Source organism: Scyliorhinus torazame, chromosome 4, assembly GCF_047496885.1.
Source record: "Scyliorhinus torazame isolate Kashiwa2021f chromosome 4, sScyTor2.1, whole genome shotgun sequence".
In the NCBI taxonomy this organism is placed as follows: Eukaryota; Metazoa; Chordata; class Chondrichthyes; order Carcharhiniformes; family Scyliorhinidae; genus Scyliorhinus; species Scyliorhinus torazame.
Window position 1 is genome coordinate 258498743 of NC_092710.1, and position 12468 is coordinate 258511210.

Genomic DNA, 12468 nt, shown 5'->3' on the forward strand with positions numbered 1-12468 from the left:
GTGCCTGTATACTCAGAATAGAAACATAGAAAATAGGTGCATGAGTAGGCCATTTGGCCCTTCGAGCCTGCACCACCATTCAATAGATCATGGCTGACCATGCAAATTCAGTATCCCACTCCTGCTTTCTAAACCAGACCCCTTGATCCCTTTAGCCACAAGGGCCACCTCCAGCTCCCTCTTGAATATATCCATCTAACTGGCCCCAGCAGCTTTCTGTGGTAGAGAATTCAGAAAGTTTTCTCGCTTTTGTTGGCTCGTTTGCACTCGGTTTCATAAAACAGTCTCCCATACCAACCCTGGAAATCTCTTCCTTGGTTTACTGGTCGAGGCATTGTCCCAGTCAATGGCTGGTAAGATTCCTTTCTAATTCACATCCCCGCCTCCCCTGTCACAGTTCCAGATTCTTTCTTACATTTCACTTCTGGAATGTTGTTTTTGACAAAAGGCCTGGTGGTGAACGTCAATGTGAGCTGTCAGGAGGGCAAGGGCGACTTTAACGAAACCACCCTTTGGGGTGTTTACGTGTGACAGTTCCTGAGGCGGCCTGCGTGCCTGTCACCAGCTCATGGCTCTCTCCACAGTTCTGCACACCTGCCTCAGCATCGTGCCGCTCGGGGAGACTCGCCCGCCCCCTGAGTTCACACCACGCCCCCTCAGCAGAGCAAAGCGCTGTGTGTGTGAGCTTCCCCCAGACCTCGCCAGCAGCAGCAGCAGCGAGGCGGCGGGAGAAGCTGCTGCGGCTGAGCTGCTGGGTTTTTGCGAGGTAGCTGTACCGTTCCTGCACCGGCGTTTAAAAATGCCCGCAGCAGCACTCCTCCTCCTGACCGTACTCATTCTTTCAGAAGCCACAGGTGAGGATGAAAATGCTCGTTTCGTTTTTCTTTCCTGCCGAACACGTTTGTTTAAAGCTTCCTGACTGAAATAAATCCGATCTGTTTATGCTTCACGGTATGGAATTGAATGATCGATGTTTTGCGAAGCATTTTTTTGGTTGTGTTGGCTAATGCTGCAACGGGTTAGTGCAATTTGTTTCAACTTGTCTTGTATTAGGACAATATTACAGAGGTGGCTTTTGCGCTGAATAGCTATCATTGAGAAGCGCAGGTAAAACTTTTTTGCTGTTCCCAGCACTTCGTGTCAAATCATTAACCTTTCATAATAATAATCTTTATTGTCACAACTAGGCTTACATTAACACTGCAATGAAGTTACTGTGAAAATCCCCTAGTCGCCACATTCCACCGCCTGTTCGGGTACACAGGGGGAGAATTCAGAATGTCCAATTCACCTAACAGCACATCTTTCGGGACTTCAATTGGAACAAGATGGGGGCGATTCTCCGAGCCCCGGGCCGGAGAATAGCCGCAACCGCCCACCGATCGGCGGGCCGGCCTCTCCCCCCGGGCCTACTTTCTGGCGTAGCCGGCCCCTGAGCACCGACGCCATGTTGAGTCGGGGCTGGCGCGCTAAAGAAGTCCCCCGCGCATGCGCAGGTTGGCGCTGGGAAGGGAGGCTGGAGTGGTGTGAACCGCTCCAGCGCTGTTCTGGCCCCCTGTGGGGGACAGAATCGGTCAGCCCCGGGCCCGTTTCGCGCCATCATGAAACGTGACGGCGTGAACACTTGGGCTCCATTTGGGAGAATCACCCCTGATTTCTTTCCGTCATTAGAATGACAAACAGTGGGGTTCAGGGTATTACACACAAAAAAAACCTTTCCTTCGTCTCCACTCATTCATTCAGTGCACACACAAACCAGCAACCTACATTTATATCATACCGTCGACTAAGTTAAATGCACCAATTAAGGCAGTTCCACAGTATCAGTCAATATTTGACACCGAACCGAGTAAGGAGGTATTAGGATAGGTGACAAGATAGGTTTGAAGGATTGTCTTCAAGGAAAGGTTGGGAATTCCAGAGTTTAGAGAACAAACTGTTGAATGCATGGCCAGCAGTGGTGGAGGGTATAAAATGAAGAAGCCAGAATTGGAGGGGCACAGAGACCCTTGAGGATTTTAGAATGGAGGCGATCACAGAGTTGGCGAGGGGTGAGGCCATGGGTGAATTTGAAAACTGTATGAAGAGAATTTTAAAATTGGGGTGTTGCTAGGCTAGGAACCAATATAGCTTAGTAAGCACTGGGGTGATGGGTGGACAGGACCTGGTGCAGGTTAGGAAAACAGGAAGCAGAGCTTTGTAGGAGCTCCGAGTGGGTCAAAGTTAGAAAGCTGGCCAGGAAAGCATAATCACCAGGAATGTATGATCTTTATTTTTATTGTCACAAGTAGGCTTACATTAACACTGCAATGAAGTTACTGTGAAAATCCCCTAGTCGCCACACTCTGGCGTCTGTTCAGGTACACTGAGGGAGAATTCAGAATGTCCAATTCACATAACAAGCACATCTTTCGGGACTTGTGGAAGGAAACTGGAGCACCCGGAGGAAACCTACGCCGATATGGGGAGAATGTGTAGATTCTGCACAGACAGTGACCCAAGCTGGGAATCGAACCTGGCGCTGTGAAGCTTACCATTATGCTACTATGTAATTCTAATCCTTTAAAATCAATTACAGTGTCACCACTCCTTAATGGGCACACATTCCCTATTACTGTCTCTCTCCTAATTTATTTATTAAAACTTTTCCTGATAGTGTAACAAGCTTCAATGCTTACTTAAATCGACAATCACAGGTTGGAAACCGTAGTTTCAAGCAGACCTTTAGATTTCTGACCATGTGTCATCCGGAAATGATTGCACATGTACAGTCCGTGTTTTGTTTTACAATCTTCGAGCCTTGTGTGCCACACATGCTAGGTTCATTGATTTCATCATCTTCAGGCTGAGAATCGGTCCTGCGGGCAAAAGAAAAAGAAGAAAAGCCGTGAAACAGCACACAGCTAGAGGTCAGATGATCTGAACAGGAGCGCCATTCAAAAGGAGGTGTCTCAGGGAGAAGGTCCCAACCAGGCAGGGACAAAGACGAGGAGAATAGATAGAGCCCATTGAGTCAAGATAAGTGACAGAAGCAGAGAAAAAGGCTGTAAAGCAAAGAGAGAGATATGCGGAGCTCATTTGAGGCAAAGTGGGATTGCGATAAGCTCAAGATCCGAGAGAGCAACTAAATTTTGCTGCATACCCCTTTAGAGCAGTGGTGATCTGCTTTGCATGGCTGAAGATCTGAAAGTGTGCTTGGAAGGTGAAGCATGAATATACGTGGAGATTCGGAGGAAGGGAATCTCAAAAGACAGAATTGAAACCTTTGAGGTGGATCCTCCCATGAAGCGTCTTGAGTAGGAGTGATGATGGAAGAGAATTGCAGGGCATTATCTTCAAATGTGGGGATTGAAAACCCTCATGAGAAGGACAGAGTTTCAGTGAGGTTGGTTGGCCATTGGTGTGACAAACATCTGGGTGGACTGTTGAGAAAGCTATAGAATCTGCTCTGGTCATATCTGCTATTTATTTTGGAGTGTGGTGTGTCTGACCACAGTTCACCAGCTGGTTCACGTGTACTGCATACTCACCCTGAATATTAGAATATAAGGTAGATATGGTAAATAGTTTTATCTTTAAAGTTACAGCTGGGGTGAAGGAATAGTGAATTCATGCTTGTATTGAGATCTTACCAATCATTTTGCATGGTGTAATATATTTCATTTTTCTTGTTTAATAAATATTTTATTCTTTGTGTTAAAAGTAAATTATCAGACTCCTGTGAATTTGTTCAGTAACTTTCCTTCATGGCTTCTAAAAAAGAAAGTAGCATGGTGGTTAGCACAATTGCTTCACAGCTCCAGGGTCCCAGGTTCGATTCCGGGCTTGGGCCACTGTCTGTGCGGAGTCTGCACATCCTCCCCGTGTGTGCATGGGTTTCTTCCGGGTGCTCCGGTTTCCTCCCACAGTCCAAAGATGTGCAGGTTCGGTGGATTGGCTATGCTAAATTGCCCTTAGTGTCCAAAATTGCCCTTAGTGTTGGGTGGGGTTACTGGGTTATGGGGATAGGGTGGAGGTGTGGGCTTGGGTAGGGTGCTCTTTCAAAGAGCCGGTGCAGACTCAATGGGTCGAATGGCCTCCTTCTGCACTGTAAATTCTATGAAACCAGATTTAACTCCGGATATGACTTGTCCAGTATTATCATCATTTGGAATCTTAGCAATAACCTTGCAAGTTTTTTTTTTCAGATTCCCTTCTTGTACTTTTTAATTTTTTCCTGTCAATTTTCTTTTGATTTGTGTTAGCCTTTTCTTTTAGTTTGACACTGTGTCTTACATTGGTTGTTTACTGTACAGGTAGATTTCTTTTGCCTTATAGCACTTTGTTCTGATCGTGTGTTCTTTTGTGTGTCTCATTGCATGAGTATCTCCCATTCTTTGTTGTTTTACCACAATTAATACATTTTGAACCTTGATTTGTAACTTTTTTTCCTTTCTTTCAAGTTTCTTTTGGATATTTGATCATATTTAAGACATTGTTTGCTTCACCTGTGCTGTACTTTTCTTTGTTCTTTGTTCACATAGCCTTATTGTCAAATTGTTGACAAATTGTGCCTTCTTCCTCACCACAATATCGGGTAGGGTCTGTTACTTTGCCAGTTCTAAAACATAGTGGCCTGAGTTTTACAGTAAAAGTAACAGTGAGGCTAACAGTGCTCACCATTATTCAACAGCAAACTGGACAGCAACTTTCCATCACCTCCTGTGAGCGGTTAAACATGGAAGCTAGAAAGTTGCTGTCTGAAATAAAAACAGAAAACGCTGGCATTACTTGGCAGACCTGGTTGTATCTGTGGCGAGAGGAATACGGTTAACGTTTCAGGTCATCAATTAAGTTTATTTCTCTCTCTGCAGGATGCTGCTAGATCTGCAGAGTATTTCTATTTTAGATTTCCACCGTCCTCAGTATTTTGCTTTTGGAAGTTGCTCTCCAAGTTGGCCTGCCCATATCTACGGGGAGATGTAAATGAATGGCAATTGTGGTTGCCTGTTGCTGGCCACTACATTTGAGCCAATGGTCCAGAAAACCAGCACACTACGTATTAGAAACATATTTGCTGATATGTTTCTGCTTCTCGCAGTTTGTGAGGAATTTAAAATCCTCTGTTATAATTATGTTGTTTTTGCTATGTTCTTCTCTGCTCTCCATATCTATAGATTCCGGCATTATATCTTTAGGATCAGGAGATTTGTTCACAACTCCGATCAGAGTTTTGCATCTTTGCTGCTCCCTTAATTCACCTGACTGAAATCTCTCCTTTTTATTTTTGTAGTTGTTTCTTTTATCAAAATTGCTGCTCCTCCTTTCATCCTCCCCAGTTTTCCTGCCTGTATAAAGATCTTACAACCAGAGATATTTTGCTTCCAGTTTGTAGCAAATTTTACTAAATAATTTAAGCTGTATTTGTTCTTTGAATTATTTTATTGCTTATACTGCACCCATACGTGGTCTGCACTCTGGATAACTGTCCCCACCCTGTCACAAGCTCTGTTAGTGCTTTTGTGCACAATTTTTGATTTATCACACTTCCTGCTGCTAAAGCTCTGTGCATTGCTATACCAGCAACTTAACATACTCTTATTTTTCATTGCTCCTGTTTTATTTATTTCAAGTGTTTTGTTTTGACTTTCTATCACCTTTTTGTACCATGGGTTTCTAAGTCACCTATCTACATTTTTATATGCTGACCTTCGCTCCCATCCAATCTTTTCCTTATCTTTTACGTTACAATTATTTGTATCCAAATTCTCCACTTCCACTTTATTGGTTTAAAGTCCTTTCAGCAAACTATTTTGCCTTTCTGCTCTAGCTTTGGTCACAACCTGGCCTAGGGGTTGCAGGTCCCAACAATACAGTTCCTTCCAACCTCAATACTGGGCTCAGTTTCACATGAAATGTAACCACTCCTTCCCACGTCAGCCTGCTTCATCTTCTTCATCTTCGCCTTCTTCTTCTTTCCTGATCTGTTTATCCCAAAGCCGATTAGTGTGTTGTTAGGTAGTAACCCGCAGATGCTCACCTTTGCTGTCATATTTTTCAATTTTGCTCCTAACACTCCCTGTTCTTTCTTATGTTACTGGTTCCCACATAAACCACTGCAAATGTTTCTTCCTCCTTCCCTTTCTATGTTACTTTCCATCTGCTGACACCTCTGGAATCTGGCTCATGACTGCAGAGGCTGTTCTCTATTCCCCAAAATTCCCACAACTGCAGCCTTCCAATTTTGTTCCTCGCCAACTTAAGCCACCTCCTCCTGCACCATCGTTCCATAATCAGCATTTTGGCTGCTTTCCCACAGATATTCCTCTTATCCTCACAAGTAGATGTTGTCCCGTACCTATTGGACAGAATCAGTCTTCGTGGTTCCCTTTCCCTTACACCTGTCAGTTACACATTCTTCTTCCTGTACCAGTGTCGTTCTATGTGATGTGGCTGTGTTCTGAAGTGAACTATTCAGATATTCTTCCTCAACCTACCTACATATTTTGGGCTGAATTTTGCTGCATCTTTGGGAGCCCGATGTTGAAGGAAAAGCCTGTTCCAAGCCCGCACTTGATGGCAGTGGCCACCTGCAGGCTTACCATCCAATTCAGGCCAGCTCCTGATGTTACTCGCCCAATCAGAGAGTCAGCAGCTCCAAAGCGTCAGCAGCCCCACTGGGAGAATTGATCACTGCTGGTGCAGCTTGATCATCTCCGGCTGGATTGGGTAAGTAAATTAAAAAATTCAGGGGACTGTAGGTTGGAGAGGAATCCCCTCCAGTGGATTGAAAGTCACCTTAATCTCAGACTCTGGTGACTTTACTTTTATTTTACTAGTCCTAGAAGACCATAGGCCTGTTTCTCCTTTGAGAGAAAGAGCTGACTCGTTGTGATTTAACCCGAGGGTCACTACACCTCAGGCGAGGGACATGGTTGAGAAGGCTGGCCTTCATGGTGACTTCAGCTGGTACAGGAATTGAACCCGTGCTGTTGCCATTACTCCACCTCACAAACCAGCCGTCCAGCCAACTGAACTAACTTGAAGGTGCTGCAAAGGTGGCCTTTCCTTCTGTGTGAGCCATGGAGCTTTCAACTCTGATTGTCCCTCTTGGCTGCCTCAGGGAGACCACCTCCATATAGCTAGCAGCCTCCTCCTCTCATGGCTTTCATGCTGAGACGGTGCCTGTGCAGTCATCATTTACTTATTGTTCATGTAGGAGTTATTTATTTGTCTTTCTCGCTCTGGTTCAATCGTAATCCTAAACCTGTCACAGTAATTGTCAGTTTTATAAATTCGACTTATAAAGCCTTGGTGGGCCACCTAATTAAAGATAACTATTTGCTTTTGGCTATTTTTTAAATTTTCTGACATTTAAGTAGATCATTAATCCATAAAGTAATGAGAACGCACCTCTACTAAGGTGGATCCGTGTGCCTTAAAACCACAAATACTAATTGGTTTTTTTTAATAAACATTTTATTGAGCTTTTTTGGCATTGTAACAGCAGCAATATAAACAATATACATGAGACTATAAACATAGTGCAAATATCACCTCCCACCCTAACAGGTCCCACCATTAATTAACCCCATAATCTATGCTGACCTAACCCCTCCTCACCGCCCCCCCCCCCCCCCCCCCCCCTCTGCTGATGATTAATTTTCCGCGAAGAAGTCGATGAACGGTTGCCACCTCCGGGCGAACCCCAAGAGTGACCCTCTCAGGGCGAACTTGATTTTCTCCAAACAGAGAAAGCTGGTCATGTCCGATAGCCAAGTCTCCGACTCTGGGGGCTTTGAGTCCCTCCAAGCTAATAGTATCCGTCTCCGGGCTACCAGGGAAACAAAGGCCAGAGCATCTGCCTCTTTCTCCTCCTGGATTCCCGGATCTTGCGACAGCCCGAAAATCGCCACCTCTGGACTCAATGCCACCCTTGTTTTTAATACCTTGGACATCCCCTAAGCTTTGGACATGCCCAGAACATGTGGACATGGTTCGCTGGTCCTCCCGCAAATTTTGCACACCTGTCTTCCACCCCAAAGAATCTGTTCATCCGGGCCACTGTCATGTGGGCCTGGTGAACGACCTTGAATTGAATCAGGCTGAGCCTGGCACATGTTGCGGTCGCGTTGACTCTATTCAACGCGTCCACCCATAGATCATCCTCTATCTCTCCTCCCAGCTCCTCCTCCCACTTGCGCTTCAAATCCTCGGTCTGCGTCTCCCCTGATCCCATAAGTTCCTTGTAAATGTCCGAGACGCTCCCTTCTCCTACCCACCCTCTGGAAACTACCCTGTCCTGAATCCCCCTAAGCGGCAGGAGTGGGAAGATTGATACCTGTCTATGCAGAAAGTCCCGCACCTGCAGATATCAAAATTTGTTTCCCCTCACCAATGCAAACTTCTCCTCCAACAAATACTAACTGTTGTTGAGTTAAATACAGACTGATGTTGCTCAGTGTTTAACTGCTGGTTGGTCAGATAACTTTTGAGGCTGAATGTACTTTAAATTCTTCTGTTTCTGGAGAGTCTGTTTGTGCATTCCAAATGAGTGCTTTGGTTTCTACTTTCATCCAGTCTGGCTCAAATATGCATAATTGGTGTTGACAGACAACTGAAGTGTGAAGATATATACCAAGCTTTTATAATAGCTAGATAGATGGGTGCTTAATGGTAGGTCACTGTTCAGTACATAAGCAACTCATCTTTTCACAGCCTGCAAAGCAGCAGTATCTACAAGTGACATATTGGAAATGGAATTCTGAGTTTTATGTAAAGGACTACGCAACATCCCGAGAACATAGCAAGATCCATAGAAAGGCAACTTTTCTCCTCTTTGCTCTTTTATTTCTAGTTTATGTTTATTCTTAAAATCCAATTTTGGACAAACACAATTGAGAAGGCTTTGTGAATTTTCTCTTCCAAGCTAAACAAAGTATATTTTTTAATGGCTTTGGAACATTTTGTGGCATTATTCCATTCTCAAGTCTATCCTTTATAATTGGAGTGCTCTTTCTGGTGCGATAAGTGGAGATAAAAATCTCGAAGGCTTTAATCACCATTAATGTATATCTGACCTAGCATTTCCAGTAGTGTTATTTTATCCAGTAGATTCTAACACAATCTCTTATGTGTGAGAATTTGCACCATCTACATGTCAAAAGTACTTCATTAGTTGCAAAGCACTTTCTGATGGTTTGACTAGTTAGCACTGTTGCTTCACAGCGGCAGGGACCCGAGTTTGATTTCCGACTTGGGTCACTGTCTGTGCGGAGTCTGCAAATTGTTCCCTGCGTGAGTTTCCTCCGGGTGCTCCGGTTTCCTCCCACAGTCCAAAGATGTGCAGGTTAAGTGAATTGGACATTCTGAATTCTCCCTCAGTGTACCCGAACAGGTGCTGGAGTGTGGTGACTCGGGGATTTTCAAAGTAACTTCATTGCAGTGGTAATGTAAGTCTACTTGTGACACTAATAATGTTTATTGTTATTAATTCCTGAAACCTGCTATATAAATGCAAGTTTTCTGTGAAAATTCATTAACTTGTTCATGCTTGTGGGACCATTATACATAATCAATATGACTGAACAGCCATCATGAATGGAGCTGAAGTTAACATTGTAGAATGGTGTCAAACTGGTTTATCATGAGAAGTACATGTCAGGAGTGAAGCAATGAATGGAATTCAAATAAAACAATTGAGAAAAAAGGAAGGTGCAGGACAATAAAAACATAGTTTGAGAACAAACATTACAAAAATGTTGTAAAACAAGCTCATCATGACTATAAGTCATAAGGCTAATACATTTGTTTTAAATGACAAGGCAGGATTGATGATAGCTTTAATTAGCCGTGCTGCAGAGTAGAAGGAGGGGTTCAATATTCTGTTCCACAATGATCCTGATCTCAGCCTTGTTTGGGGGTCACTCCTACACATTTCCTGGCCACTGGATAAAATAAACTTTGGCAGAGGCACTAAAGAGGCACCTACCTTCTCAGCCTCATTGATAACTGGACAAAAAATGGCTTATCCATAATGTAACATCTTTCACCATTTCTCTTCCTTAACGATTTATTCAAATCCATAAATTTTAAAAGTCAAAATCAATGCAAATTGTAGCATATACAATTTGGCCTAATGTGTAAGACGACTCATTTGTCAGTACCAAAAATCATGCTTCGGCCTATAATTATAAGCTGACCCCTCTTTTATGCTGAGTAATGCTATATTCGCATTAGGATTCGGCCTCAATTTTTCACCTCAGAAATGTATGTATGTTTTACTTGCCTGGCACTAGGGATCAAGCATGCGATACTCACTCTTCCAACTTCTTCCATCGGGCAGGAGATACAGAAGTCTGAGAACACGCACGAACAGACTCAAAAACAGCTTCTTCCCCACTGTCACCAGACTCCTAAATGACCCTCTTATGGACTGATTTCATTAACACTACACCCTGTATGCTTCATCCGATGCCAGTGCTTTTGTAGTTACATTGTATATGTTGTGTTGTCCTATTATGTATTTTCTTTTATTCCCTTTTCTTCTCATGTACTTAATGATCTGTTGAGCTGCTCACGGAAAAATACTTTTCACTGTACCTCGGTACACGTGACAATAAACAAATCCAATCCAATCCAATACAGGGTCGCGTTGTCAAGACAATGCTTGGGGGTTTAAGGCCCTCACGGCAGACCACACATGGTGAATGACAAAGAGCAATGTGTTGTCCAGAAAAAAGGGTGAAGTACGAAGTTGGGTTAAAGCTAAAAGTTGTAATATTTTTTAACTTATCAAATAAGTGTTGTATTTAGGGAATTTGGTGTTAGTGAAAAACTGGTGTGAGAATGAAAGAAGAGCTGAGTTATCCCTGAGGGAGATGCCCAAGACCAAATGCACCATCAGAACATGGTCCAGAGATTGGTCTGATCTTGAGAAGTATGTCTCGGAGTGGGTCTTCAAATATTATCAGAATGGTTACATTGTCAGAAAAGCAATAGGTCTGTAAGTGGGCCAAATCAAACCCTGAGCCCGGCAAAGATTTCAGAGTGGCAACTGGCTTGTGTAGCTATTTTGTGTTGTAGCAGAAGATAAAGATTGTTCAGAGACTACCAAAAGATCCCATTGCCAAAAATCATCTGTTTCAGTGATTTGCCACCAGACAGGGGCATAAACTCGAGTACCCGATATGGCACATCGGCAACATAGAATATCAATAAGCCCAGCAATCACACTGTAGAGTGGAAAGGTTTGAATACAGTTGTAGTGAAAAACCACAGGACTTAAGAAGCCAAGATTCATGATGGCATTAGCTGCATGGCTGACAGAATTAATTAAACCCTGTGATAATTACCAAGTGTAATTGTTTTCTGCAAGAGATATTGTGCATGTCCATGAAATTTGTTGAATGGATAACGTGTGGAATAAACGTCCGGTGGCCTATGCAAAGAGCACAACTTAATATTGTGGGACTTATTCAGATCACATCTAACCAACAAGATTAAGGGTATCTCTGAAGGAGTAACATCCAAACTGCAGTGATAACAGGGGTCTAACGTCCATAGTTCAATCTTTGGATGTATGCCGCAACAAGCCATTCAATAATTATGTTCAGATGGAATAGGTGTATGTTGGAGGGGGAGAAAACACTCACAAAGAGTGCAAATATGTGAGCTTCCCTACTTGATCTTTTGTGTGGTTTCATTATCAAATCATGGGATGCTATTAATGCACAACTGTCATTGAATCAGTCAAAAAATGTGGAATATCCAATTCAATGGATGGAGTGAAAGGGTGCAGATAAAATTCACCAGGATGTTGCCTGGGCTGGAGCATTTCAGCTGTGAAGAGAGGTTGGTTAGGCTGGGATTGTTCTAATTGGAGCAGAGAAAGCTGAGGGCGGACATGATTGAGGTGCACAAAATTATGAAGGACATAGGGTAGATAGGAAGAACCTTTTCCCCTTAGTTGAAGGGTCAATAACCAGGAGGCTTAGATTAAGGTAATTGACAGGAAATTTAGGGAGGATTTGAGGAAATAATTTCCACCCAGAGGATGGTGGGAATCTGGGACTCACTGTCTGAAAGGGTGGTAGAGGCAGGTATTCTCACAGCATTTAAGAAGCATTTAGATGGAAATGCCATAGCATACAAGGCCAAGTGCTGGAAACTGAGATTGGAACAGATAGGTGCTGGACATGGCACAGACATGATGGGCCAAAGTGCCTCTTCTGTGCTGTAAAACTCTATGACTTTATTGCTCTATGATGAACACTTTGTGTCGGATGCTGAAGACATTGGCCGTGATTTAGTAGCTGTGCACGCCGCAGGTGCAAATCCCATAATGACCACTAAATTTTACCAAAAACAGGATTTGCGCTGGTGAGATTTCGGAATGAGGTCTTTCCTGCCCTCACCAGTAACATAATCAAATTCAGACCCAGGAAGGGCACGAGCCTAATTAAAATATTTTATAATAAACTTGAATCT

The 12468-nt window shown here is 43.4% G+C and overlaps 1 protein-coding gene across 1 annotated transcript in view; it reads left to right on the plus strand.

Moving 5' to 3' along the window:
* The first annotated feature begins 713 nt into the window (after positions 1 to 713).
* The window catches only part of LOC140410893 (uncharacterized), a 61985-nt gene continuing 50230 nt past the window's right edge, over positions 714 to 12468 (plus strand). Inside the window, exon 1 of the mRNA XM_072499665.1 lies at positions 714 to 854. Within this exon, the coding sequence (XP_072355766.1) occupies positions 800 to 854 (55 nt within the window). The 5' untranslated portion in view covers positions 714 to 799. The remainder of the gene's footprint in view (positions 855 to 12468) is intronic.